At 52.0% G+C, this 25,755-nt stretch overlaps 1 protein-coding gene and 1 long non-coding RNA gene across 2 annotated transcripts; both read left to right on the top strand.

The window, feature by feature from the left end:
• The first annotated feature begins 1,379 nt into the window (after nucleotides 1–1,379).
• LOC141998552 (C-type lectin domain family 2 member D-like) lies at nucleotides 1,380–11,091 on the top strand. The gene is made up of 6 exons (XM_074971418.1): nucleotides 1,380–1,485; nucleotides 2,473–2,729; nucleotides 3,827–3,934; nucleotides 5,099–5,286; nucleotides 6,036–6,139; nucleotides 9,391–11,091. The coding sequence occupies exons 2-6, from the start codon at nucleotides 2,636–2,638 to the stop codon at nucleotides 9,539–9,541; spliced, it is 645 nt and encodes a 214-aa protein (XP_074827519.1). The 5' UTR covers nucleotides 1,380–1,485; nucleotides 2,473–2,635; the 3' UTR covers nucleotides 9,542–11,091.
• An 823-nt stretch (nucleotides 11,092–11,914) lies between these two features.
• LOC141998609 (uncharacterized) lies at nucleotides 11,915–25,694 on the top strand. Its single transcript, XR_012641863.1, has 3 exons — nucleotides 11,915–12,136; nucleotides 13,477–13,626; nucleotides 23,222–25,694. It is a non-coding gene; the product is annotated as an uncharacterized LOC141998609 (long non-coding RNA).
• The last annotated feature ends 61 nt before the right edge of the window (nucleotides 25,695–25,755 follow it).

The following is a 25,755-nucleotide window of genomic DNA, read 5'->3' on the forward strand; positions in this document are numbered from 1 at the left end:
GCTGCGGGGTTGGGAGAGGCGTGAACGGGCAGAGCTGGGGTTCAGGAGGGGCTGCGGGGTTGGGAGAGGTGTGAACGGGCCGAGCTGGGGTTCAGGAGGGGCTGCGGGGTTGGGAGAGGTGTGAACGGGCAGAGCTGGGGTCCAGGAGGGGCTGCGGGGTTGGGAGAGGTGTGAACGGGCAGAGCTGGGGGTGAGGGCGGGGCCTGCGGGGTTTGGGGGGTAAATGGAGAGGGATGGGGAGGGAAAGGACTTCTTTAAGGGATGGGGCTTTTGAAAAGGGGCAGGTCTGGATTTTAACCAGCAGGAATTACAGCATTTCCTCCCTACCTGCTTCCCTGACATCTGTTTCTGGGGGCACTGGGAGGTGAGGAGAGTTTGCTAAAACGGCACAGGGGATGCAGTTTAATCTGACCGGCAGGGAAAGGACCCGGCTTGGCTGACCTGCCCCCTCTGAATGCAGCGCAAATCACCAGAGTATTTGTGTCTCTCTGCCCGGCTGGCTTGAAAATCGTCTGATGCCATGAAGACGAAGACTCAGAAAGACAATACAGAAGAGAAGTAACCCAACCACTGGACACTCGGGGCACTGGGAGCCAGGTGGGGCGGGGGTGGGAACTCGGCTGGGGTGTTTGCGATTCTTCTTCTTTCCTGGGGCGGAGGCCGGCAGCGGTGACCGCGCGTTGGGAGCGAGGGTTTGGCATTTAAGGGCCCGCTCGGGAAGACTGTGGGATCCAACTGCACGGGTGAGGCTGCGATGGAAGCGTGGATGGCTGCACCCCCCTTCACCCGGGACTCACACCGGGGCGGCGGAGGTGACCTGGTTGCAGCGCTCGCTGGGGGAGGGTGAGACAGGCTGTCCCGCTCCTCTGGGTCTCGGTGGGGCTCGCTGTGCAGTGACCCCGCCCGGTGTGAAAGGCCTGGCCGCTGTCTCCCGCCTTGGAGCCCTGCGGGGCGCTCGGGAAGGCCCGCGGGCCCAGGGGGGACAAGCGGGGGAGCCCGGCGGGAGGGGCCGTGGCAGTCAATGCTCCTTTTGGCCCGAGACCCCTCGGACGTTTTCCTCGGCGCTTCCTTAAAGCGGCGCCCCCTTCCCCCGCGGCATCGCCCGTGTCCTTTTCCTGCCCCCCCCCCCCGAGCTTTCGCCGCCCAAGTCACTGTCCATCCTTCGCTGAAAAAACCCCAGTGACGGTGCCCTGGGGGGTTAATGCCTCTGAGATGAAATGGGGGGGGGGCGCTGCTGGAGCAATGTTTGGGGGGGGGGCTGGTGATAGAAACCAGGCGCTCGCTGTGTATTTACGGCTTGGCGGGGGGGGCTGCCCTTGGTTCAGCTGCCGGCTGCGCGGGAAGTTTAAAAGCCGCTGGCTCTCTCCATTGGCCAGGACGGGCTGGGCGGGGGCGGAGTCACCGTCACCGGGAGTTTCAAACTGGAGCAGGCGAGCCCCGCAGAGGCTGGGGAGGCTCCCGGCGGGGACGGTCGCTGCTGAGCCGGTGAGAAACGTGTAACCCGCGCAGAGCTTGTGGGGGGCGCGCCGGGACATGGGGGGCGGGGGCTGGACCCTCCCCCCGAACCCTCCCCCGCCTGAGCCCTGACTCGTGGGCTCCGCATCGTCACTATTGCCCCCCCCCCGTCTCCGGGCTGGGCGGGGGGCCTCTCTTTTTTCCCCCCATTCCTTCTCCTCTGGGGGCAGGGCCTGTCTTACGTGTCTGGTGGCTCTCCCCACCCCCCGTGGTCTGCTCGCTGGGGATGGGGCACCTGTGTGCAGCATGGAGCGACCTGGCCCCTTCCCCCACATGGCCCCAAGCCAGTGGGGGGGGGCATCAGCGCACCTTTGCCCCCTGTCCCCTGCAATGTTGGGGGGCCCCAGGCCGGGCTTCCCACGGGCATCCTCCCCCTGCCTGCGTTCCCAATGAAAAAGGGGGAAGGAAAGGGCCACTCACACAATTTCCCCGCCCCCCCCACCCCACTGTGGGGGAAATTTTGGATATGAAGTTTTAATGGTTCTGTCACCCACTGAGTGGGCACTTGGCCTTAGAAAATTACTGAAGTGTCAATCGATAAGTTGATTAAAATCGATCATTTCAATTGAGGCGTTGGACTTGGTGATTTAATTGCCTTGATTTTACTCAATCCATCCTGGTTCTCTCCCCCTGCCCACCCACTCCTGTTAGGATTCTCGACTTGCTCTCTATTGCGGGAGGTATGTGTGGGGAGGGAGGGTTTTTTCCTCCTGTCAACCCCAGCTGGGTGCCTGTCACGCGTGGGTGGTGCCCAGCGGGTGGGGTCCGTAGCAGATCAGGTCTCTGAAGCCCTGGGGGGGCGGAGGGGCCAATGGGGTTACAGGGGGTTCAATCATCATGGCACTGCGTCTGGCAGGGGGTTGGGCTGCTGGGCAGGGAACGAGAAACCACAAATTCTGCCCCTGCCCCCACCCCCCCCCCACTGACCTCTCCTGCTGGGTCCGTCTCGACTTTCAGATGGGCTGGAGAGTCCGGAGCAGGGTGTGCAGGGAGCCAAGGCCAGGACCCCCGCCTCAGCTCGGCTTGGTGGCTGCTGAATCGGACCCAGTCACGGAGAGGAGCCGACCCCAGCCCAGCGCCTGCAGCAGCGTGTGCGGCCCGAGTGTCGCTGAGAGAGACGATGGGGCCAGCAGCTGGACCTGCTGGGAGCGAAGAGCCGCTGCAGGAGTGGCCTGTTGAGGGCAAGGGACACCTGGAGACTGGAGGGGAGCCAGGTAATGGGGTGTCGCTGCCTGGGAACAGGCTGGAGAGAGACACTGAGGCTGCCCCACATGGGGCCAGGCTCTCAGTGGCAGCAGCCAGTGCCCAGCAACGCCCCCCCCCCCCCCCCATCGTCTGTGGGCAGCAGGGACTGGATCACCCCCAGGGGCGCTCAGGGCACCAATCCCTGGCGCACACAGCGGTGGCCGTGGGGCTGTGCAGGGCCCTCCTGGGCTGGGTGTGTCAGACCCCTGTGACCGCACTGGGCCATCTCTCCCTGGTTCGTTCTCCCCCCTTCTGCTGTGTATGGCCAGTGTGAGACCCCAGTGTGCGGAGACAGGGGCACTTGGCAGTGTGGGCCCAGCCAGTGCTCTGCAGGGGGCAAAATGGGGGTGGGGATGGTGGGGGGGCAGTTGGAGCAACTGCCACCAGGACATGGGGGTCCTTATCTCTGTACCCCTGAGCTCACCAGGCCTCCTGGAAGCCTGGCTGGGAGTGCCCAGGGAAGAGCACTGGGCTGAGGGGAAGGAGGGGCTGTTCTGCAGCCCCAGCCTGCCTGACCCTCCGGGCTCCTCTGCCAGAGCGTCTGACGGAAGGCGCAATCGGCAGAACGGTGCATGTTCGAGTCCAGTGGTTCTCAGCCTTTCCAGACGACTGTCCCCCTGTCAGGAGACTGATTTGTCTTGCACTCTCCTAAGTTTCATCTCACTTAAAAACCACTTGCTTCCAAAATTGGACATAAAAATACAAACGTGTCACAGCCACTATTCCTGAAAAATTGCTGACTCTATCATTGTTGCGTATTTAATTATGAAATAGATCGATTGGACTATCAACGCTGTACCTTTCCGTGTATAGTCTGTCGAGCAGTATTAACGAGTCATTGTCTGTATGAAATTTTACTTTGTACTGACTTAGTGCTTTTTATGTAGCCTGTTGTAACACGAGGCAAATCTCTCGATGAGTTGATGTGCCCCGTGGAAGACCTCTGCTTACCCCCAGGGGTACACAAACCGGTGGTTGAGAACCACTGTTCTAAGGCAGCTCCAGCCCTGGTGCTGTCGGGGAGACGTGTCCTCGCGGCCCTGCCTGACGGGTCTTTCTGTTTCAGACCCTCGTCATAACTGCAGGAAATGGAACTACAAGAAATGTACAATTGTGCTCGCAGTCGCCCTCACAGTTGTGTCGTTAAGTTTCATCGCTGTTACTGTCCTGGCAGGTGAGTTCTCACCCTTCGCTTCCCCCCTCTCTGCACATCCCATTCCCCCTGGAGCCACCACAGTCTCACTCTCCTCCTAGCCTGTCTGGCTTCTGCCCCTGTGACAGAGGATTCCTGGGGGATGTTCCTCCAAGACCCCCTTCCTGCTCCCTCCCAGACCCCGACCCCCCCTCCTGCTCCCTCCCAGACCCCTGCACCTGGGCACTCTCTGTGTCAGGACTGACATTAGCTCCCCCCAGCCCATGTCTGAGCACTTTGGGTCCAAGTCACTGTTGCTGGGCCCCAGGCACCGTCATTGATACCCGTGCAGAGTGGGGGTGATTGACGGTGCAGGGCAGCAATGAGCTGGGCCCTCTTTCTGCAGCGTGTCGCCCTGAGGTGCCAGCCTGGTCTTCCTGCATCCCCGGGTCGTGCCCAGTGCTGGGCAGGTGCTGGCGTGTCACTGAAAGGAGCCGTGGAACGCAGTACCGACAGCTCCGTTAACGCAGTGTGAAACCCACCCCTTGGTGACCTCGGCAGGGCAGGGTCTCGTCGCGCTGTTGACGTCCCCGCCTGCACAGACAGCGTGTGCGAGCACAGATGGCAGCTTTTTATGGTGACCGTGAACCTGGCTGGCTGTGCTGGACAGGCCGGGCAGCGGGCGTTCGGTCTCCTGAAGGGAAGGGAGTTTGTTCCCGTCTCCATCTCAACCTGCCTCTCCAGGGAAGCAAAGCGCAGAGCAGGGGGAGGGGGCAGCAGTCCAGGCTAGCAGAACTCCTTGGGGTACTAGACCTGGCAAATCGTGTTTGAAGTTAATCTCCTACCCATTAATTATTACCCCCCTGCTGGCCCCTTGGTAACTGTCCCCTCCCTCTGCAGCTCTCTGCCCACCCCGTGTTGTAACGCTGAGCTTGGGCCCAGCTCTCTGTCCTGGGCTTCATGGCATGAGCGGTTTGTCAGCTGCATCCCTCTTGAATGTGAACCCAAGAGAGTGAGAGCAGAGTCAGATAACCCCCCTCTGGGGCTGGATTCCCAGCATCCTCCTGGCTCCCTCACGGCCTTTCAGTACCCACCCTGGTTCGAGGTGTCTCAGATGCCTGGGGCGCAGGGGCTGATCTCCCCATGTTCTCCTCGTTGGCCGGTGGCGGGTCCCACTCACACCACGTGTCGCTGTCTCATTCTCAGTGTGGAGACCTAAGCTTCCGTCAGCTGATCTGGGCCCCCCTGCTGGCCCCGCGTGCCCAGACGGCTGGATCGGATACCGAGGGAAATGCTACTATTTCTCTGAGGCCGAAAGGAACTGGACCTACAGCCTGACCTACTGCTCTGCGCTCAGCGCCTCCCTGGCTGAAATCAACAATGAGCAGGAAATGGTGAGAGATGCTCGAATTGCAACGTTCTGGTCTTGGCTCAGCAGCTGCTGCAGGAGAACCTGGGCTCGAGGAGCAGCTCTGAGTAAATGAGCTTCCAGTTGCTGAATGCCAGGCCTGGCTGGCTGGCCCGGGGCACCTCTAGTGTCCGTGTCTGACTGCAGGGATCACTCGCTGTCAGCCCCCTCAAAAGGAGACCGCCCCTCTCTCGGGCTAGGCTGGCTTGAGTGTCTTCTGGGTGGCATGCGGCCAAAGGGGAACTGAGATCCCAGATTGACTTGAAGAGCCAGTGCTCTTGGGTAGCCAGATGAGGATGGGGGGGCTCCTGTTAGCCCTGGCCCCTTCCGGCTGAGGATTTGGTGGCTCTTCTCATATCCCTGGCCCTTCCCAGCATCCCTTATTGAGCTCAGCTGGACTCTTTCCTTCCCCTTCCCCTTCCCCTTCCCCTGTGATGGGGAGGGGAGCTCAGCTGTTCTGTAAGGGGAGGCTTTGACACAGAACGTGGCCTTCTATAGAGAGCTGCGGGGGCAGCTTAGACCCAGCAGCAACGAAGAGCTGCTCCAGCCCAGGGCAGATTGGTGTGAGGGGGAGCTGGGTTTGGGATGGGAAAGTTAATACTGAATTACCCAGAGCTGGGCAAGAGGGAGGCGAAAATCCCCAGCTGTTCCCTGAAAACAGAGCCCTTCAGTGTCTCCTTGTGATTCTCTGGTGCACAGAGCCTGTGCTCTGACCCCCCCCCCTGCTGTTTTTAGGCTTTCCTGCTGCGCTATAAAGGCAGATTTGACCACTGGATTGGCCTCTGGAGGGACCCTGGGCAGCTCTGGAAATGGGCCAATGGCACCAAATTCAACAACCTGTAAGTCCTCTGTGAATTCCCTGGGCTTTGGGTCCCTGGCGTCTGAGATAGCGAGTTCAGCCGACTCACCAGTCAGTGCTGTGTACTCTGTGGATTAGTGATGGGTGGAAGCAAGTGTTGTCTGCTGGGAGACTGGCCAAAGCTTTCAGATCTGTCTGGCTTTAGTGGGGCCATCTGCGTTACAGATGCCTGATAGTCACCAATGCTGAGTGCCTGGGGCTGCCATGAGAACTGGGGTACAGTAGAGATGGCCCAGACGAGATCCCAAGAGGGATTTCAGTGGGATCTGGGTGTGATCAAATAACCAAACCCCAGTTGAGCCAATAGCAGGGTTTGACCCTGGACTATCAGCACTGAAAGAACGGCGGAGTAGGTCACGCTGGCGGGGGACTGGCACTACATGTCAACGAAAGCATAGAGTAAAGTAGAGTAAAAAATCTTAAACGAACCCAACTGTATCCTAGCATCTCTCAGAACAGAAATTCCACACTTGAAGAATAAGAATCTAGCAGCAGGAATATACTACTGACTAGGATGGTGACTGTGAAATTCACTGAGATTAGAGAGGCTACAAAAGCAGAAAACCCAATAATGGGGGTTTTCAACTATCCCCATACTGTCTGGGAACATGTCCCCTCTGGATGTGATGCAGAGATGCGATTTTTAGACACCCTCAATGACGGCTTGTTGGAGCAGCTAATCCTGGCACCCGTAAGGGAAGAGGCAATTCTTGATTTAGGCCTAAGCGGAGCACAGGATCCGGTCCAAGTGGGGAATGTAGCTGAACTGCTCGGTAATAGTGACCATAACGTAATTAAATTTAACATCCTTGTGTGGGGGGAAATGCCAGAGGAAACTCACCACAGTAGGATTTAACTTCAGAAAGGGGAACTAGAAGCTAATTCAATGGAAATGGAAAGGAACAGTCAGAAGGTGAAAAGCCTGCAAGCTGCATGGAGACTATTTAAAAATACCATAATAGAGGCTCAAACTAAATGTATACCCCCCAATTAAAAAAAAAAAAAAAACCCTCAAAAAAATGCCACCATGGCTGAACAGCAGAGTAAAAGGTGGTTAGAGGGAAAAAACAAGCATCCTTTAAAAAACATTAGGAAAGGGATAGAGAAAAAGGCATAAAATATCATCATGCCACTGTATAAATCCATGGCACCCCCACACCTTAAACACTGTGTGCAGATCTGGTTGCCCCATCTCAAAAAGGATCTATTAGAATTGGAAATGGTACAGAGACAGGCAACGAAAATGATTAGAGATATGGGACAGCTCCCATATGAGGGGAGACGACTAAGGGGAGGGATATAAGAGGTCTATAAAATCATGAGAGGGGTCGAGAAAGTGAAGAGGGAAGTGTTGTTCACTCCTTCACGTAAGGCAAGACCTAGCGGTCACACAATTAAATGAATAGGCAGCGGGTCTGACACAAACCAAAGGAAGTATTTCTTCACACAACACACAGTCAGCCTGTGGAGCTTGTTGCCGGGGATGTTGTGAAGGCCAATAGTATAACTCTGTTCAAACAAGAAGTAGATCAGTTCACAGAGGATAGCTCGACCAGTTCCTATCAGCCAGGAAGGTCAGGGATGCAGCCCCATGCTCTGAGTGTCCATAAACATCTGACTGCCAGAAGCTGGGTGTGAATGGGATGGATCACTCGATCCTGACCCTGTTCTGTTCATTCCCTCGGAAGCACCTACCGCTGGCCAGTGTCGGAGGACAGGACACTGGGCTAGATGGACCATTGGTCTGACCCATGTGGCCAGTCTTATGTACTTACAGCTGAATGGCATTTTTAAAAGAGCCCTTTGCGATTGATGGGAAGCTGGAAAATGTGCCCAGAGGAGGCTTAGAAAACAAGTCAGTTGATGACTTGTTGTTTGATCCCAGTCAAATATTTTCACATATTCCAGCAAGGATGCCCTGATGTCAGCAGCAGTCTGTCTTTGTGATTGCATCATGAGCCCATCTGTTAGCAGGCCTGTTTGGGGTCTGTCCACACGGCAGCTGGCACCATGCCATTGCAGAGAAACGAAATGAATTCTTTGCAGCAGTCTTCACAGCTGAGCATGTGAGGGAGATTCCCAAACCTGAGCCGTTCTTCTTAGGTGACAAATCTGAGGAACTGTCCCAGACTGAGGTGTCATTAGAGGAGGTTTTGGAACAAATTGAGAAACTAAACAGTAACAAGTCACCAGGACCAGGAACTCAAATGTGAAATTGCAGGACTACTAATTGTAGTCTGTAACCTATCATTTCAATCCGCTTCTGTACCCGATGCCTGTAGGATAGCTAATGTGACGCCAATTTACCCAAACTGGGTAAACCGGCATCTCAGTGGGGTGTTAACCCTGAGATCTGCCACCCTGCGGGCGCCCACCCCAGCAGAAGGCTCTGGGTGCATCATTGCCATCCAATCAGAGCTCTTCTGGGGTGATGCGGGTGGGGGAGCCACCCACAGCCATCTGCTCAGGTGGCTGTGGCCTGGGTGCTCCCTTCTCTGGGACAGATGTCACCCCGAGCTAGAGGCTGGTGGCCTGAGGGCAGGGAGATCCCGGCCTGCCCAAAGGGTAGTGCTGGGCCTACTCCCAGCCCAGCACCTGACTACTGTGAGTAGCCAGGATGGGACCATGGGGGAGGATTTGCCTGTGGGCCTGGACCCCACCCTGTTCCCAGGTGGGAAGCGCTGGCCTCCAGCTCTCACGGGAAGCTCTGTGTGAGTGGCTGGGGTCACCCCATGGCCGCTGGGTTTGTGCTGCTAGCATTTCACTGCAGCCGCCCCCTGCAATACAGCCTGTCCTGACAGGCCTCTGGCCTGAGAGCTGATGTAAACTGTCCAGGGAGCCCTGGACCCAGCTCTTCTGTGCAGCGTTACTGCTGCTCCTCGCCACGCTGAGAGTCACCTGGAACCTGCGCCCGGGGCAGTTTGGGTGGGTTGGGCCTGCAGGGGCCCATCCAGACCCAGCTGGGTGTGTGGGGGGGGAGTAGGAACTGGGTTAATACCCACCCGGCATAAATGCTCCATGGAGGTCAGTTGATCTTCAAACCTTTCCTGGCCTTGCTGCCCCACTGCCCCCTTTCTAGCTGGGGCCTGTGGCAGGTGCAGGAAGGGGAATCGTGAGGGGCTGTGAGTGCAGCAGCTCCCTGCACTGTGCGAGAGCGTCTCTCCCTGCCTGTGACTGATGGGAAATGTCCAACTCCTGCCTGACACCAGCTCCCTGGCTTCTGTCTTGCAGGTTTGTGATAAGAGGAGGAGGAGACTGCGCGTATCTGAATGATGAGAATGGGGTCAGCAGCTTGCGATGCACCAGTGAGAGACACTGGATCTGCACCAAACCCGATGCATTTACACAGGCACAGGAGGCTGCCGTGGTAGGGGGCTCGTAAGGAGAGTACTGTGGAATTAGTCCCGGAAAAGCCGGACTGATCTCTTTACAAAATCACATCTGAGCAATTCCGGAATATCGGGGAATGCTCTGCGTATCACTGGGCAGAGCACTGTGGACTCAGGTGAAAACCAGAGATGCTATTTGCACATCTTGTCCCCCCACCCGCGCCGTCTCTTTTTCCACCAGTGGAATGGCTCAAATCCAGCCTTTCCAACCTCCCTCAGCTGAACCAGGAACTCTGTCTAACTGAGCCAAGGCACCAGCCTCAGCTTTCACTGCCCTGATATTCCCCCACAGAAGCTTTTTACTTTAGAAAATGCTCCATGACCCTGAGAAATACACAGCTGGGATCAGGCTGGCTCAGCTGTGTGTTTAAAATAGGTATTAATGTTATAAGAATGTGTTCAGCCTTTATTGAATGCTTGTGAGCTGCTGCAGCATTCATCTAATTTCTTCTGACCTCTGTATCCCACATTGTAAGGTACTATTGGAGTGTTTGTTTTGGGAGCCTCTGTGACTGTAAATCACCAGACAGGAGAGTGAATTAAGGCATTCAGGAGTGTGAAGTGCTGATCTCCAGCAGCTCAGAGCACAAGGGAGGAGGTGGGATACAAGAAGGAACTGCATCTAGCTCGTTGATGCTGGGGGGCAAGGTTTTCTAGGCATAAGCAAGAGATCCCCAGCTGCTTAGCCTGGGTTAGCCCTGAAGGACAGAGTTTATTATGGACCAGTGATACACAGACTGCAGCTCATGAGCTGCAAGTGACTCTTTAACGTGTCTCCTGCCGCTCTTTGTAGCACATGATACTAAAACACTGATTTAATTGTTAACCCGTCAGGATGCTTTTACTATGTTATTAGCCACTAAGTTATTTGCTGCGAGCATTTATATAAAAACCTAAATATTTCCCCTGCCCTTCTGTTTAAATATGAGTAGTGCTATAGTAAATGAAACAATGAATTCACGTGACTGTGGCTCTTTTGGGTATGGTTGATCATTAATTTCGCTCCTGAACCACTGACCTCGGAGTATCACTGCTATAGATGCTTCTGTTACCTTTTGAAACTTTGTAGCTTAGTTGTGTATGTATGTTCACCTGCTTTAGCCTTGTAAATAATTCTTATTTCCTTTTTAATAAAGTGTCATATAATAAGACTGGCTACATGCACGGTCTGTGGTGTGACGTCTAAGGTGCAGTTCATCTGGGGTGCCTGGACCTGTGGGACTGGGAGTAACCTGAATACTGTTGTGATTCTGAGTGTGAGAGACCATCTGTCTCTCAGAGGCAGGCTCACCTGGGTTGCGAGACAGATCGGAGTACCCAAGGGGACTGCATGGCTAGGCTGTTAACATGCCGGAGGAGATTACCCTGCATGTTTGGTTGGTGAAATCTATGTCTAGAATTCTCAGCCAGTTTGGATTTGTGCCCTGGTTCCCAGCAGTCTGCCCTGAGGTTGGCGCGCACTCTCTCAAGACACTGCAGACAGCGCTATTGTACGGCCTTGGCTCCACTTCCCTCCTTCCAGGAGAGAGGAGCTGAGCCTGCCCAGAGATGGAGTTTGGGGGACAGATGTATGTGACCCAGGGACCCCTTGGTGCCAGTGGCAGGCAGCGCAGAAGGTTTTACAGGAATCCCCTGGGTCTGATCTTTACATCAGTGGTTTTAAACCTTTCCAGATGACTGTACCTCTTTCAGGAGCCTGATTTGTCACCTCACTTAAAAAGTGAAACTCCGGTTTCACCTCACTTAAACTACTCACTTACAAAATGAGACATAAAAAATACAGAATCGTCACAGCCACTATCACTGAAACGGCTGACTTTCTCATTGTTACTATATAATAAAATCAATGGAAATATAAATATTGTACTTCCATTTCAGTGTATAGGATATAGAGCAGTGTAAAAAAGTCACTATCTGAAATTTTATTTTGTACTGACTTTGCTAGTGCTTTTTGTATAGCCTGTTTTAAAACTAGGTAAATATCTGGATGAGTTGATGTATCCCCTGGAAGACCTCTGCATATGGCCAGGAGTACATGTACCCCTGGTTGAGAACCAGTGGTCTACATAATAGTTCACCAAAGGGGGCATGTGAGGTCTGTATCAAGAGCCACTAGCCCAATGGTCACCATAATCGGAGCAAGACCTCTGTACAGATACTATGTCAGTCTAGAGACACAGCTCCTTACAATGATGCCCTTAAGGTCTTGGAATTAAGGCAGGTCACAGGAGGTGATACAGTTCAGATGCTCCTTTCAGACAGGAGCCAACTGAGGTTACCTCCCTGTCTGGCCATCTGTGTATTAGTGTGCCTGACGTAGGATGTCTCTTTGCACACTGAGCCAGGTGCAAAATTAGATTGCAAAATCCACGAAAAAGGAAATCTACAGGAAGAAACTAACAGCAGGGGGCTGTGTGTGTGTCCATCTGTTGTGTTTAAGCATAAAGACAAAGGATTGGTCTGATCTCTCTCTCTCGGTGTGCAGAGACATAGTGGATCCTTCCCCTCGGAGACAAACTGACGGTACGTGTGTCTCATGAAAGAAGGGTCCGAGCCTGCCTGGCTGTGAAGTGCTGCAAGGATTTCGGGTGAGCTGTACTTGGTTAGACAGGAGAATACCTTGTTAGTTCGGTCTAGGCTCTAGAACGCATGTTATGACTTTGTTATATGTAACCATTTGTTTGCAACACTTCCACTTGACTCTTGGCTTTGTTGAACTGAGGCGTGATTTCGCTGTGAGCCTATGGCAGCGCTGTGTGTTAAGTGGAGCAGTGATCTGAGCTGGACCTGGTAAGCTGGGGCCGAGGATGTTACTGTTCCTTTGGAAATAGTGAATCCTGCCAGTGCCCAGGGGACCAGGGACTGGATGCTCCAGAGGGCTTGAGGGTAGAGTGGGCCTATTGCTACCCTGCAGTGACTGCAGGCCCAGCAGCGAGTGCGTGTGGCCAGTGGAGTTGGGGAGCTGACCCCTGGCTGGCACAGACAAGGCTCCCTCAGGCAAAGGGCAGGTGGTGGCAAGGTGCCTCCCAGCCCCGGGTACCCTGGGAAGCATTGCAGGGTATTAACTTACTGCAGGTTTGGGGCAGTTAAAAATTACACCCCAAGGCCCCAGCCCAGTGAGAAGGACCGAGGAGAGGAACTGTGACTGCACGGGGCCCCTGAGTCCCAGCACCGCCCAGAGTTCTGCTCTGCCTAAAGCCACAGTCCCGCCCCGTGAGTAGGGCTTTACCAAATTCATGACCATGAAAAATGCACCACAGACTGTGAAATCTGGTCTCCCCTGCGAAATCTGGCTGCGGGGGGAGGAGGGGATATGTCCCAGTACTGCCCCCCTTACCTCTACGCTGCCTTCAGAGCTGGGCGGTCAAAGAGCAGCAGGCCCTTTTAACCTCTGAGTGCTGGACCCTGGAACGGGGTGGGCAGGGCTGGGAGCGTCCCGGGCAGGGGCTCCTACCGTGTGCCAGGCTGTAGCTGCAAGTTCGGGCTGGGCTGGGGAGGAACAGGACCTTGTCTCCTGCATGGGCTGCTCCCAGGGCCAGATCAGAGCCACCTCCAGGAAGTTTCCCCCAGCAGCAGAAAGCTCCGTGGCTGCTGGCCAGGAGCCCAGCTCTGAAGGTAGCACCACTGCCAGGAGCAGTGCCGAAGTCAGGGTCGCAATACCGTGACACCCCTCCCCCAATAGCCATGAGACCCTCTTCTGGGATGGGATCCACACAGTTACAACAGGGTGACATTTCAGATTGAAATAGCTAAAACTGTGAAATTTAAAAGACTTAGAAATCTCATGACCATGAAATTTACCAAACTGGATGGGTGAATTTGGTAGGACCCTACCCAGGAGACTAAATGGGGGGTACTTCACATGACAGATACACAAATGTGGATCCTCAGTTGCACTGTTTCTATCACGGCCGCTTCTTTCTGGCAGATCCATTTGAGCTCCGCGGCAGACGTCTCAGACAGAACCTGGCTGCCTTTTATCCACCCGCAGCTGTTCCCATCAGCAGAGACTGAGAAGCTGCAGAGTGAGAGAGAGTCCGTGTCACTGTGGGTCCCTGTAACAAGGAAAGGCCCAGGGGTGAGTCTTTTTTCGCCCTCCCCGTAATGGGAAGCTGGGCTCTGGTGTTGTCCTTCATCTCTAACTTCCCTGCGGAGCGTGAGTCGAGAAGACGTCCCAGGCTGTGAGGTGAGTTAGGGCAGTGGCTCTCAACCTTTCCAGACCACTGCACCCCTTTCAGGAATGTGATTTGTCTTGCATACCCCAAGTTTCTCCTGACTTAAAAAGGACTTGCTTAGAAAATCCGACATGAAAATACAAATGTTGCCACAGCCACTATTGCTGAAAAATTGCTGACTCATTTGTACCAAATAATTATAAAATAAACCCATTGGAAATAAGTATTGTACTTACATGTCCGGGTGTAGCGTATAGAACAGTTTGAACAAGTCAGTGTCTGTCTGAAATTTTAGTTTGCACTGACTTTGCTAGTGCTTTTTATGTAGCCCGTTGTAAAACTAGGCCAATATGTAGATGAGTTGACCTACTCCTCGGAAGACCTCTGTGTACCCCAGGGATTCATGTACCCCTGCTTGAGAACCACAGAGTTAGGGGGTTTGGAGCAAGGAACATACGAGGCTGAATCTCATGGGGTGGGTGACCTGGTACTTGTTCATTGGAAGCGTCACCTTGATCTCCTGCATCTCCGCTTTCCTTTAAAAATGAAGTCTGATGGGTGAGAAGAAACCTGCCCCGTGTGACCTGGGTAACGGGACAGCTGCAGGGAGCTGAGGACTTGTCCCAATGAAGGGTTAGGGCTGGATTCACAAAGGGACTTAAGAGGCTAATGGGCACGTCAGGTCCTCCATCCCAGAACCGCATCCCCCTGGGATTCACCAAACCCCAGCAGAGCTGCCACCAAACCCTGGAAGCGCCTGAACTTGCTCGGTGCCTCAATTTTCTGAGTAAAAGTTCACGAGGTGTCTGTGTGCGCCCCGAGCACCTGTGCTGCTCCCTGCTCCTCTAGGCTGCTGGCTGCCCAAGCCCCAGTACGATCCAGGAGCCAGTCTCCACCTGACTTGCCTTGGGGCCCCAAGCCAGTGGGCATGTTCAAAGGACCTGTACCAGCTTGGGCCCCGCAGGGGAGCACCCACAAACTGGCAGCGAGGAGCATGGAGCCGATGAAGTGAGCTGTAGCTCACGAAAACTCATGCTCAAATAAATTGGTTAGTCTCTCCTGTTCTTTTTGCGCATACAGACTAACACGGCTGCTACTCTGAAACCAGAGAGGAGCAAGCGCTTCCTAGTAACATTTAGCCTAGGGGTTCTGGCACTGACCCCAACTCCAGTCCCCCTTGTAGCTGGGTAGGAGAAGGGATTTGAACAGGCGTCTCCCACCTCTTAGGAGCAGCCTCTCACCACTGAGCTAGGGGACAGTCTGAGGTGGTGGTGGGGGGTTCCTTATTCTCTCCTGTTAACCCTGTTCCAGACTCGGGATAAAGAGTGATTGGAGCAGACAGACTAATTGTCACCTCGGGGCATGATGCAGAGAGATGATTTCTAGCCCCCCCACTAGTGACTGCTGCTTGGAGAAGCTGGCCCTGGCCCCCGCAAGGGGAGAGGCAATTCCTGATTTAGTCCTCAGTGAGCACAGGATCTGCTCCAAGAGGTGAAGGGAGCTGAACTGCCCAGCAATAGTGCCCACAGTGTAATGACATTTAGAATCCCTGGAGGGGACGTAATACCAAACCAGCCCAGAGCAGTAACATTTCACTTCTAAAAGGGGAACCACAAAACCATGTGGATGCTTGTTGGATGGAAATTGCACAGAGCTGTCACCAGGGTCAAATGTCTCCTAGCAGCACAGACACGACTTAAAAACAGCATGAGAGGCTCAGACGAGGGGCTTGTCTCCACTCACAGCGCTGCAGTGAAGACGCTACCTACGCTGACCAGAGAGCTTCTCCCATCAGCGGAGCCAATCCCCCTCCCTGAGGGCGGTAGCTGTGGTGACAGGAGAAGGGCTCCCATCAACGTAGTGCTGTCTACACTAGGGGTGAGGTCAGGATACCTGCATCGCTTGGGGGGTGGATTTTTCACACCCTTGAGCAACATCGTTACAGCGTCATAAGTCTGTAATGTAGACCGGGTGTAAGGGCAGGTCTACACTACCTGCCGGAAATGCAGGTAGCGATCTATCTACTGGGGGTCAAATTATCACGTCTAGTCTAGACGCGATAAATCGAACCCCGAGCGCTCTCCCGTCGACTCCAGTACTCCAGCGCCGTGAGAGTGGAGGGGGGAGCGCCGTGAAGATGCCAAGGGAAGTCGACCTGGATACGTCCACTTCAGCTATGCTAGTCTCGTATCTGAAGTTGCATATCTTAGTTTGATTCCCCCCCCCCCCTCGCCCCCCCACACAAACCCAGTGTAGACCAGGGCTAAGTGTGTACCCCAATAAAAAAAAGACAGGAGGAGGACCAAAAAAATGCTATCCTGGCTAAACAGCAGAGTAATGGAGGCCATTAGAGGCAAAAAGCATCCTTGAAAAACTGGAAGTCTAAACCTAATGAGGAAACTAGAAAGGAGCACAAACTCCAGCAAGTAAATTGTAAAGTATAAGGAGGCAGGGCAAGGAAGAGTTTGAGAAGCAGCTTCCTAAAGATGCAAAACCTAAAAAAATTAAGTACATTAGAAGTAGGAAAATGTATGGTCCCTCACCAAAGGTTTTAAGCAAAGGAAGCTGTCATGGGATAAGGGGGAAGGTCCTCTCATGGATCAGTAATTGGTTAAAAGATAGGAAACAACAGGAATAAATGCTCAGTTTTCACAATGGAAAGAGGAAAATAGCCTTAACCAACGTAGTTATGCTGGTAAGACTTTTCAGTGCAGACCAGGACTTAAACAGATGTTGGACATTTAACATTAGCAAGTTATACAATGGGAGCTTTCCTGTAACATGCTAGAATTCCCTTAGTGATCCCATGAAATGCCTGCTCTATCCTTCAGTAGCTCTGCCCATAATGCCAGCAGGAGACCCTACCAGCGCCTGAGTTAGTTCTCCCTCTCCCCTAGGCGGGCAGGGTCCCAGTGCAGGTAAACGTGGCTCTCTCTATGCAGACATGGTAACATCAGTACCCGTCCTTGGTGGCACAGGGTGAGCTGGCCCTTTAAGGGAGTCCTGGGTTGAGCCTCACCTGTGACTAGGTGCCCCTGGACTCAGAGGCAAAGGTGATGGAAGCAGGTGACCAGGAGCCAGGCTTGGTGGGGCTACAAGGGCAGCCAGTCTGGGCAGGGAGAGATCTGATGGGGTAGGAGGTTTGTGTGAGTAGCTCTGTGCAGAAGGCTCTGCTGAGCTCTCAGACAGAGGGCCTGGGAGTGAAACGCCTGCAGGAGCCAGCTGGGCAGTCTGGGGTGGGAAAGCTGTGGGGTTCTTGTTCTGAACTGTATGTTAATAAGCCAGACCCCCAGAAGGGCAGAAAACACCCCAGTGTGGAGTTTGATTTGCGGGGGGGTGGTAGAGTCAGGCTACACTGGGATTGTAACGAGTGACACGCGTCTTTCTCCAGCTGGAGTTGGATGAGCCTGTATTTTCTGTTACCATCTCCTACCGGTTCTGGATCACGAGCATGCGAAAGCTCTTCCCCAAGCAGTCGTCACGGCTCCCAGCCCAGTCTTTACGCTCCTTAGACAGCTGGTAGCGCTTGTCCCCGTGCAGCAGCCAGTCCCTGGGGCAGAGTTTGCACCCGGATCCCTCTGGAGGGAGAGATGGGAACCGAGGGGTCATTAATTCTGAACCTTCAAACTACAGCTGGATGAAAATTCTTGTTCAAAGTTGTTTTTTAATGGAAATTGCATTTTGACCCAAATGAAAGTTTTTATTTTGATTGCCATTTTTCATTTTTAGATGGGGGGAGTGGACTTAAAATGGAAATACTGGTTTTGAGGGTGGGAGGGAGGATTTCATTCAGTTTTGGAGGGGAAATAAACATTTACTCTTAACATTTCCCTCCATTTGAAAAGTGGGGGAGGACTTTCACTTTTCTCCTTCCTTCAAAGGACGTCAAACTGTCATTTCTTTTCACGTTTTTCATGAACTAGGCTTACACTGTATCAGCTCGAGTTCTAGACATTGCTGACGTTTCCCCTACAGTTGTGTAAAAAGCAGGGCTGTCAATTAATCACCGTTAACTCACGTGATTAACTGAAAAAATTAACTGTGATTAAAAAAATTAATCGTGATTAATCACACTGTTAAACAATAGAATACCAATTGAAATTGATTAAATATTTTTGGACGTTTTTCTACATTTGCAAATATATTGATTTCTATTACAATACAGAATACAAAGGGCACAGTGCTCACTTTACATGATTGTTTTTTATTACAAATATTTGCACTGTAAAAATGATAAAAGAAATAGTATTTTTCGATTCACCTCATACAAGTACCGTAGTGCAATATCTTTATCTTGAAAGTGTAACTTACAGACGTAGATTTTTTTCTTACATAACTGCACTCAAAAACTAAACAATGTAAAACTTTAGAGCCCATAAGTCCACTCAGTCCTACTTCTTGTTCAGCCAATCACTCAGACAAACAAGTTTGGTTACAATTTGCAGGAGATAATGTTGCCCACTTCTTATTTACAATATGACCTGAAAGTGGGAACAGACGTTTGCATGGCACTGTTGTAGCCGGCATCACAAGATATTTATGTGCCAGATGCGCTAAAGATTCACATGTCCCTCCATGCTTAAACCACCATTCCGGAGGCCATGCGTCCATGCTGATGACGGGTTCTGCTCGATAACGATCCAAAGCAGAGCGGACCAAGGCATGTTCATTTCCATCACCTGAGTCAGATGCCACCAGCACAGGGTTGATTTTCTTTTTTGGTGGTTGGGTTCTGTAGTTTCCGTATCAGAGTGTTGCTCTTTGAAGACATCTGACAGCATGCTCCACGCCCCGTCCCGATCAGATTTTGGAAGGTACTTCAGATTCTTAAACCTTGGGTTGAGTGCTGAATCTATCCTTGGAAATCTCACACTGGTACCTTCTTTGCATTTTGTCAAATCTGCTGTGAAAGTGTTCTTAAAATGAACATGTGTTGGGTCATCATCCGAGACTGCTATAGCATGAAATATAGGGCAGAATGTGGGTAAAACAGAACAGGAGACATACAATTCTCCCCCAAGGAGTTCAGTCACAAATTTAAATAATGCATTTTTTTTTAACGAGCATTATCAGCATGGAAGCATGTCCTCTGGAATGGTGACCGAAGCATGAAGGGGCATATGAATGTTCAGCATATCTGGCACATAAATAATTTGCAATGTCGGCTACAAAAGTGCCATGTGAATGCCTGTTCTCACTCTCAGGTGACATTGTAAATAAGAAGGGGGCAGCAGTATCTCCCGTCAATGTAAACAAAACTTGTTTGTCTTAGCTAGTAGGACTGAGTGGACTTGTAGGCTTCAAAGTTTTACATTGTTTTATTTTTGAATGCAGTTATTTTTTGTACATAATGCTACATTTGTAAGTTCAACTTTCATGACAAAGAGATTGCACTCCAGTACTTGTATTAGGTGAACTGAAATATTCTCTTTCTTTTGTTTTTTACAGTGCAAATATTTGTAACCAAAAATATAAAGTGAGCACCGTACACTTTGTATTCTGTTGTAATTGAAATCAATATATTTGAAAATGTAGAATCCATCCAAAAATATTTAAATAAATGATAGTCTCTTATTGTTTAACAGTGCGATTAAGTGCGATTATTTTTTTTTAATCGCTTGGCAGCCCTAGTAAAAAGCCTTCAGACGCAATGTACTCATGAGGGCTTTTCTCAGGGTCAGCACTCAAACAGCCGGGCACGCTGTAGGTCAGGAAAGCAAGGTGCTGGGAGGCCCGAGAGGAGAGAATTCACTCAAAGTCTTTACACGGAGTTGCTCTCTTACGAATGATCTGCTCTAACTCAGTCACAAGTTCTGGGCTCGATGTAGGAAGCACTGGCTGGGAGGAATCTCTGGCTTGGTGCATTCAAATGTAATTCCTTGAGGTTTGCCCGTGTGAGCTTATAAAAGCTGAACAGAGACAGACCCAGGCTGTTTCCCAATGGGAAACCTCAAGGGAAACTCAGTGTTGAAACAAATAAGACGGATGACACCCCCGACTAGGGCAGAACTGAACCCAGAGACTCAACCTGGCCACTGGGGGCGCTGTTACCTCTGCTGGTGTCAGGATTCAGCTGGGAGTTAAAAGCAAGGTCCCATTATGGTCATTACAAATCCTATGGCTCTTCTTTAATGGGGGAGACCTGAGTCGGTTCAAATGACAGTTCGGGGGACTCCAATTTGCCTCCCTCAAATGCCCTGTGAAATTCCAATAGGCGAGTGGATTCTGCTTCAACCATTCCCCTAAGACATCGTCTGCCGGTGTTGTGTGCTGCTGAACAGTTGTGGAGTTTCACCCCAGAGGTGGCTGCATGTCAGTAGTGGGGGGAAGGATTCCGATAAGTACGATGTGGTTGGTAAAGCCCTTTGGGATCCAACCTCTCGAGCAGTTGTATTCTTTATTACACTGTTGTTATGATTGTCTGTGCTCCAGCAATGGGAATTCCTCTTCCCACGAGAGGTCACTGCTGCTCCTCTGCACAAGTGGCTGAGCATTACTTACTGTGCTTCGCCTGCACACTCTCTGGGGAAAGGATTGTCTTTTTGTGATGTGTTTTTTCTGGCATCTGGCACAATGGGGCCTCGATCCCTGAGGCAGGACTGCAGCGGAAAGAAATACGGTCGAGCTGAGAGGTTCCTGTCCTGGATCGGGTTAGGGGTTGGTCTAGGGATGCTGCACACAGAGAGTAAGATGATCTCTGCCACAAAGAGCTCCCAGCCTGAACATCTGATGTGAAACGGGTGGAGAGAAAGAGGAGGACGGCAACAAGGCAAGAGAGAGACCAGCCGGGTAATTCCTGTTCCTGGACTAACTGCCATGGGTGGAAGATACAAACTCGGAGCTCCACAGAGCTTGTCTTCAGGGCTGGGGGAGGACATGAGAGGAAACCCGAAGAAGAGCTCTGTGGAGCTCCAGAGTTTGTACCTTTCACCACCAGAAGTTAGTCCAAGAAAAGCTGTCAGCTCCCCGCCTTGTCTCTCTCACATTCCGGGACCAGCCCGGCCACGACACCGCTGCCCCCGAGAAGGGAGAGGAACCCGGCCACAGGGGTACAGACAAAGGCAGCCACAGCCTGGGTCTTGCGCCACCCCCTGGGAGAGATGCAGTGAAAGAAGACAGGGGCACTGGGGGTGACAGCGCATCACAACGGCACCCGGAGCATTCAAGCAGATTAAAAGGTGTCTCTCCCCCCGCCCCCCCCCCCCCATCAACTGAAACATCACCCTGGCGGCGGACCATTGTTCTCCCGCTGGAGTTACGAGCCGAGCGAGCCCGCCCGCCCCACCCAGGCCAATGCAGGGTCCGACACCGTCTCCCCTTCACCCCAGAGCTCCCCGGCCACGCGGCCTGTTCGCGGCTCCAGCTCGCAGCCCCCGAGGGGCGAGCGCAGCTGTCGGGTTGCTCAGGGGTGAGCTTCTCTCGCGAAGGCTCCTGCAAAGACCCCGGCTGCCCTGTCCCCCAGGAGCCCGCCCCCCCCAGCTGCCGTAAAACCCCTCGCCCAGCCACGAGCATGGGACCCCAGAGGTTGGAGGGGCCGGGGCAGGAGGCCAAGCGATGCGCGCCGCGCTCCGAGCCAGGCTCCTCGGGAAGGGAGAAGTGGCGTCTGCTCACGGGGTTGATTTGTCCCCCGAAGGGAGGATGCCAGAGAACAGGAGCCCTTTCTGAAAGGCGGGACGTCTCCCCGACTGGGGAGCAATTCTGGGTGTTTTACTGGGTTTTCTGGCACGTCTAAAAGCTCCTGTTCATTTCCTGGCAATCCCCCCGGCCCCCCAGTCTCCCCTTAACCCAACACCTCACTTTGGGGGGAACGAAAATATTCCATCTCAGTTTGTGGCCGAAGAATGGACACACAATTCAACAGCGGCTGCAGTACAAATCGTACGTCATTCACAGACACTGCGAGGTCCTGCAGCCTGCCTGTGGGGGCTGTAAAAATAATCACAGGGCTGCTAGGACACTGGGATCTTCAGAATAACCCCCCGTCTCCACCCTAACCCCAGTCCCTCCATTGCAGAGCCGGGGTGGGAGTCAGGTTCCCAGGGCACTGCTCTGGAGGAAGATCACAGCTTACGTCCTTCAGGGACTCCATGGCTGCAGCATCCTTTGCAAGGCAGGTCCCTGCTCCATCTCCCCCGCTCTGTGCATTAACTGAGTGGGGAGCCCCAAGTCCCCCCTTCACACACATCATGTCTTCCCCCATGGCTCGGGCAAGGGAAAGCGAGCGAAAAAGCCAGCCGCGAGGAGAATGAAACTACACAGCACGGGGGAGATCATACGCCTTATTAGCATATTGCTTCTGATTGGACAAGGGGCGGGAGCCCCGGAGCGGGAGGAGGGTCCACTTGCTCTGGCCCAGGGCCCCAGGAAACCCTCGTCCGCCTCTGCTCGTCTCGCTATTGGCCTAGTTTTACAAGGGGCGGCCTAAAAGCCCTGGTGACGTCAGTGCGAACCAACATTCCAGACAGTGACTTCTTCATCTTGCTCCATGGAGTGCACACCGACATGTACATTTCCAGCTGATTTCTTTTATAATTATATGGTAACAACGAGAGAGTCAGCAATTTTTCCGTAATAGTGGCTGTGTGACACTTTTGTATTTTTATGTCCGGCTTTGTAAGCGAATGGTTTTTAAGTGAGGTGTAACTTGGGGTCTGGAAATCAGACTCCTGAAAGGGGTACAGTAGTATGGAAAAGTTGAGAGCCACTGCAATCCTTGGGCGAGCAGGGGCAGAGACTGGTGGGACGGGGGGAGAAGGGGCAAAGAAGGGCCTCTCTGCCCCGGGCACAGACTGGTTTTTGAAGTCTTTTTGTTGTAATATAGCAACTTTTAGGTCAGAGATCGAGTGACCAGAGAGATTGAAGTGTTCTCCAACTGGTTTATGAACGTTATAATTCTTGACATCTGATTTGTGTCCATTTATTCTTTTACGTAGAGACTGTCCGGTTTGGCCAATGTACACGGCAGAGGGGCATTGCTGGCACATGATGGCATATATCACATTGGTAGATGTGCTGGTGAACGAGCCTCTGATAGTGTGGCTCATGTGATTAGGCCCTATGATGGTGTCCCCTGAACAGATATGTGGACACAGTTGGCAACGGGGTTTGTTGCAAGGATAGGTTCCTGGGTTAGTGGTTCTGTTGTGTGGTGTGTGGTTGCTGGTGAGTATTTGCTTCAGGTTGGGCGGCTGTCTGTAGGCAAGGACTGGCCTGTCTCCCAAGATCTGTGAGAGTGAAATGGCCCACCTTGATTATCACTACAAAAGGTTTTCTTTTCCCCCCCTCCCCTCTCCTCTCCTGCTGGTAATAGCTCATCTGAAGTGAGTGTGTATGATAACACCCATTTTTTCACGTTCTGTGCGTATATAAATCTCCTCACTGTATTTTCCACTGAATGCATCCGATGAAGTGAGCTGTAGCTCACAAAAGCTTATGCTCAACGAAATTTGTTAGTCTCTAAGGTGCCACAAGTCCTCCTTTTCTTTTTTGCGAATACAGATTAACACGGCTGCTACTCGGAAACCTGTCATTATGCAAGGCCCTGCATTTAGCCGCATGGAGTGGAAATCTATCAACTTCATGAAAAAACTCGTACAGATACAGACAGACATCATTTTCCTCTGCAAATGTAAACAGATGGACATCGTACCAAAGGGACTGAAGGTAAAAAATCCATTACAATCTACACACCACACAGACTGTGCTGACAGCTTGTGCCACACGCTCTCAAAGAAACTGCGGAACCACCTGATCAACATCCTCTACAGCAAACAGGGAAAGATTAAGAATGAGCTCTCAGAACTGGATACTCTCATAAAAAAACAGCCTTCCACACAAACCTCCTTGTGGCTGGACTTTACAAAAACTAGACAAGCCATTTACAACACACACTTTGCTTCTCTACAAAAGAAAAAGGACACTAAACTATCTAAACTACTGCATGCCACAAAAGGCCACAGCAACGGTTCCCTCAACCCACCCAGCAATATTGTTAATCTATCCAACTATACTCTTAGCCCAGCAGAAGAATCTGTCCTGTCTCGGGGCCTCTCCTTCTGCCCCTGCACTTATTCCCTTCACCTTGGGATAGGTTCAGTTGAGCTACTACCCCTTTCATGGCCATGTCACCCTGGGACAGCCTGAAACTGGAAACCTGGGCTCCAACAGTAACTGTTTGCTAGGAAAGGTGCTGAAGACACAATGGAAGAGGAAATCCTTTGGACTGGATTGAAATTATTCCAAAGGAAAGTGAATGAGAGAAAATGTCCAGCGTTACCCTCCTAGCGAAAGAAAAAAATTAAGGTCAGAAAGGACCATTCTGTCCATTTTCTGTGTAACACAGGCCCTAGAACGTCACCGAGCGCTTCCTCCAGGAAACCAGTGACATGTGACTGAGCCAGAGCACATCTTCTGGAAAGACATCGACATGCATTAGAGCCAGCTGGTCAGAAACAATCTTTCTTCTGCAGTGACGTGAAGTTAAAGGACATGGAGACGAAGAAAACCTCGACTCGGGTTGTTACTAGAGCTGAAGCAGAGAGGCCAGGACAAACACGGCTAGGGCCCAGGACTGACTATCAGCAGATCTGCCTTTTTCTATTCCTGGCTTTTTGACCATGAGCAAATCTCTTTGCTTCTCTGTGCCTCAGTTTCCATCGACTATAAAATAAAGCTACTCAAGGTTCTGTTTTTTTCTCTCCTCTTTTTCAAAGCGGGACACTTAGATACATTTGGGGCCTGTCTACGCTACCGGTCTAGAGTGTATTTGTAAGCTGATGACCCCCCACATGTTGTTCAGAAGCAATGGATGACACAAGGTCCTAAGGCTGTTCTGTGCTTAGCCCCTATGGCACAGCTGGGCTGGGCGGCCTTTTCTCACTGTGCTGTGTGGAGCAGGTTCTGGGCACTAGGGATATGAAGAGGCTCTCGGGGACTAATTCTTGAAAATAAATATCAATCAACTGCAACACAAATAAAAAATCACTGCTGCTAACATTGGTGGGTGATAAAATAGTAGCAGAATGGCAATTAATGATGAGGACAGGGCAGTGACACAGAGCAATGGGATCCCTTGAGAAGCTGGACCCATTCAAAGAAAACCAGTTTGAAAATACCCAAAGGAAGGGTCCTATCGCTAGCAACAAAGCATGCAGGCCACACCTACAGAGTGGGGAAGTGTATCCAGGAAAGCACTGACTGTGAAGAGGATTTAGGGGCCATGCTGGGCAAGCCATTCAACAAGAGCACCCAGGGTGATGCTGTGGTGAACGGGGCTAAAGCCATCATTAGATGTATGAAAAGAGCAGTGAGGCGCATAGGGAGGTGACACACCATGCGGAAGACTGATCATGGAATCCTGCATCCAGTTTTGGCGTCCACCTTTGAAAAAAGATTTGGAAATATTGGCGATGGGGCAGCAAAAAGCAAGGAAACATTTTGAACGCTGGAGAAAAATGCCTGCGAGTGAGCTATTGAAAGAGCTCAGCCTGTTTAGATGATAAAAAAGATCGGGAGGTGACGTCATTGAAGTGCTGAAGTGACTTCATGGAGAGAAACTATCAGGTATTAAAGGGCTCATTGATCTAGCAGAGAAAAGCATAACAAGACGCAGTGGCTGGAAACTCAAAAGAGACCAATTCATATGAGAAGGAGGGCACACATATTCAACCGTGAGGATAAATCACCAAAGGAACAAACTAGAAAGGGAAGTGGTGGGAATTCCCCACCTCCTTGATGTCTTCTAATGAAGACTAGATGCCTTTCTGGAACGTGTGTAGTCAAAAACTAGCTCCTATGCTCTACAGAAAGCATGTGATATGCAGGGGGTCAGATGACATGCTCTAATTGTCTCTTCTGTCCATAAAGTCTGCTAATTTATGAAAAACTGAGCGTTGCATGGGGAGAAGCCTCTGATGTTTTACTGTGTAGTCGGCTTGAGCCCACAATGAACTCTCATTGAGTGGGGTGATCCAGGGGAAGCAGCTCAAACATCCGGTGTGGCTGGACAGGGGCAGGACATCAGCACTGCAGGG

Source organism: Natator depressus, chromosome 14 (genome assembly GCF_965152275.1).
Source record: "Natator depressus isolate rNatDep1 chromosome 14, rNatDep2.hap1, whole genome shotgun sequence".
Classification (NCBI taxonomy): domain Eukaryota; kingdom Metazoa; phylum Chordata; order Testudines; family Cheloniidae; genus Natator; species Natator depressus.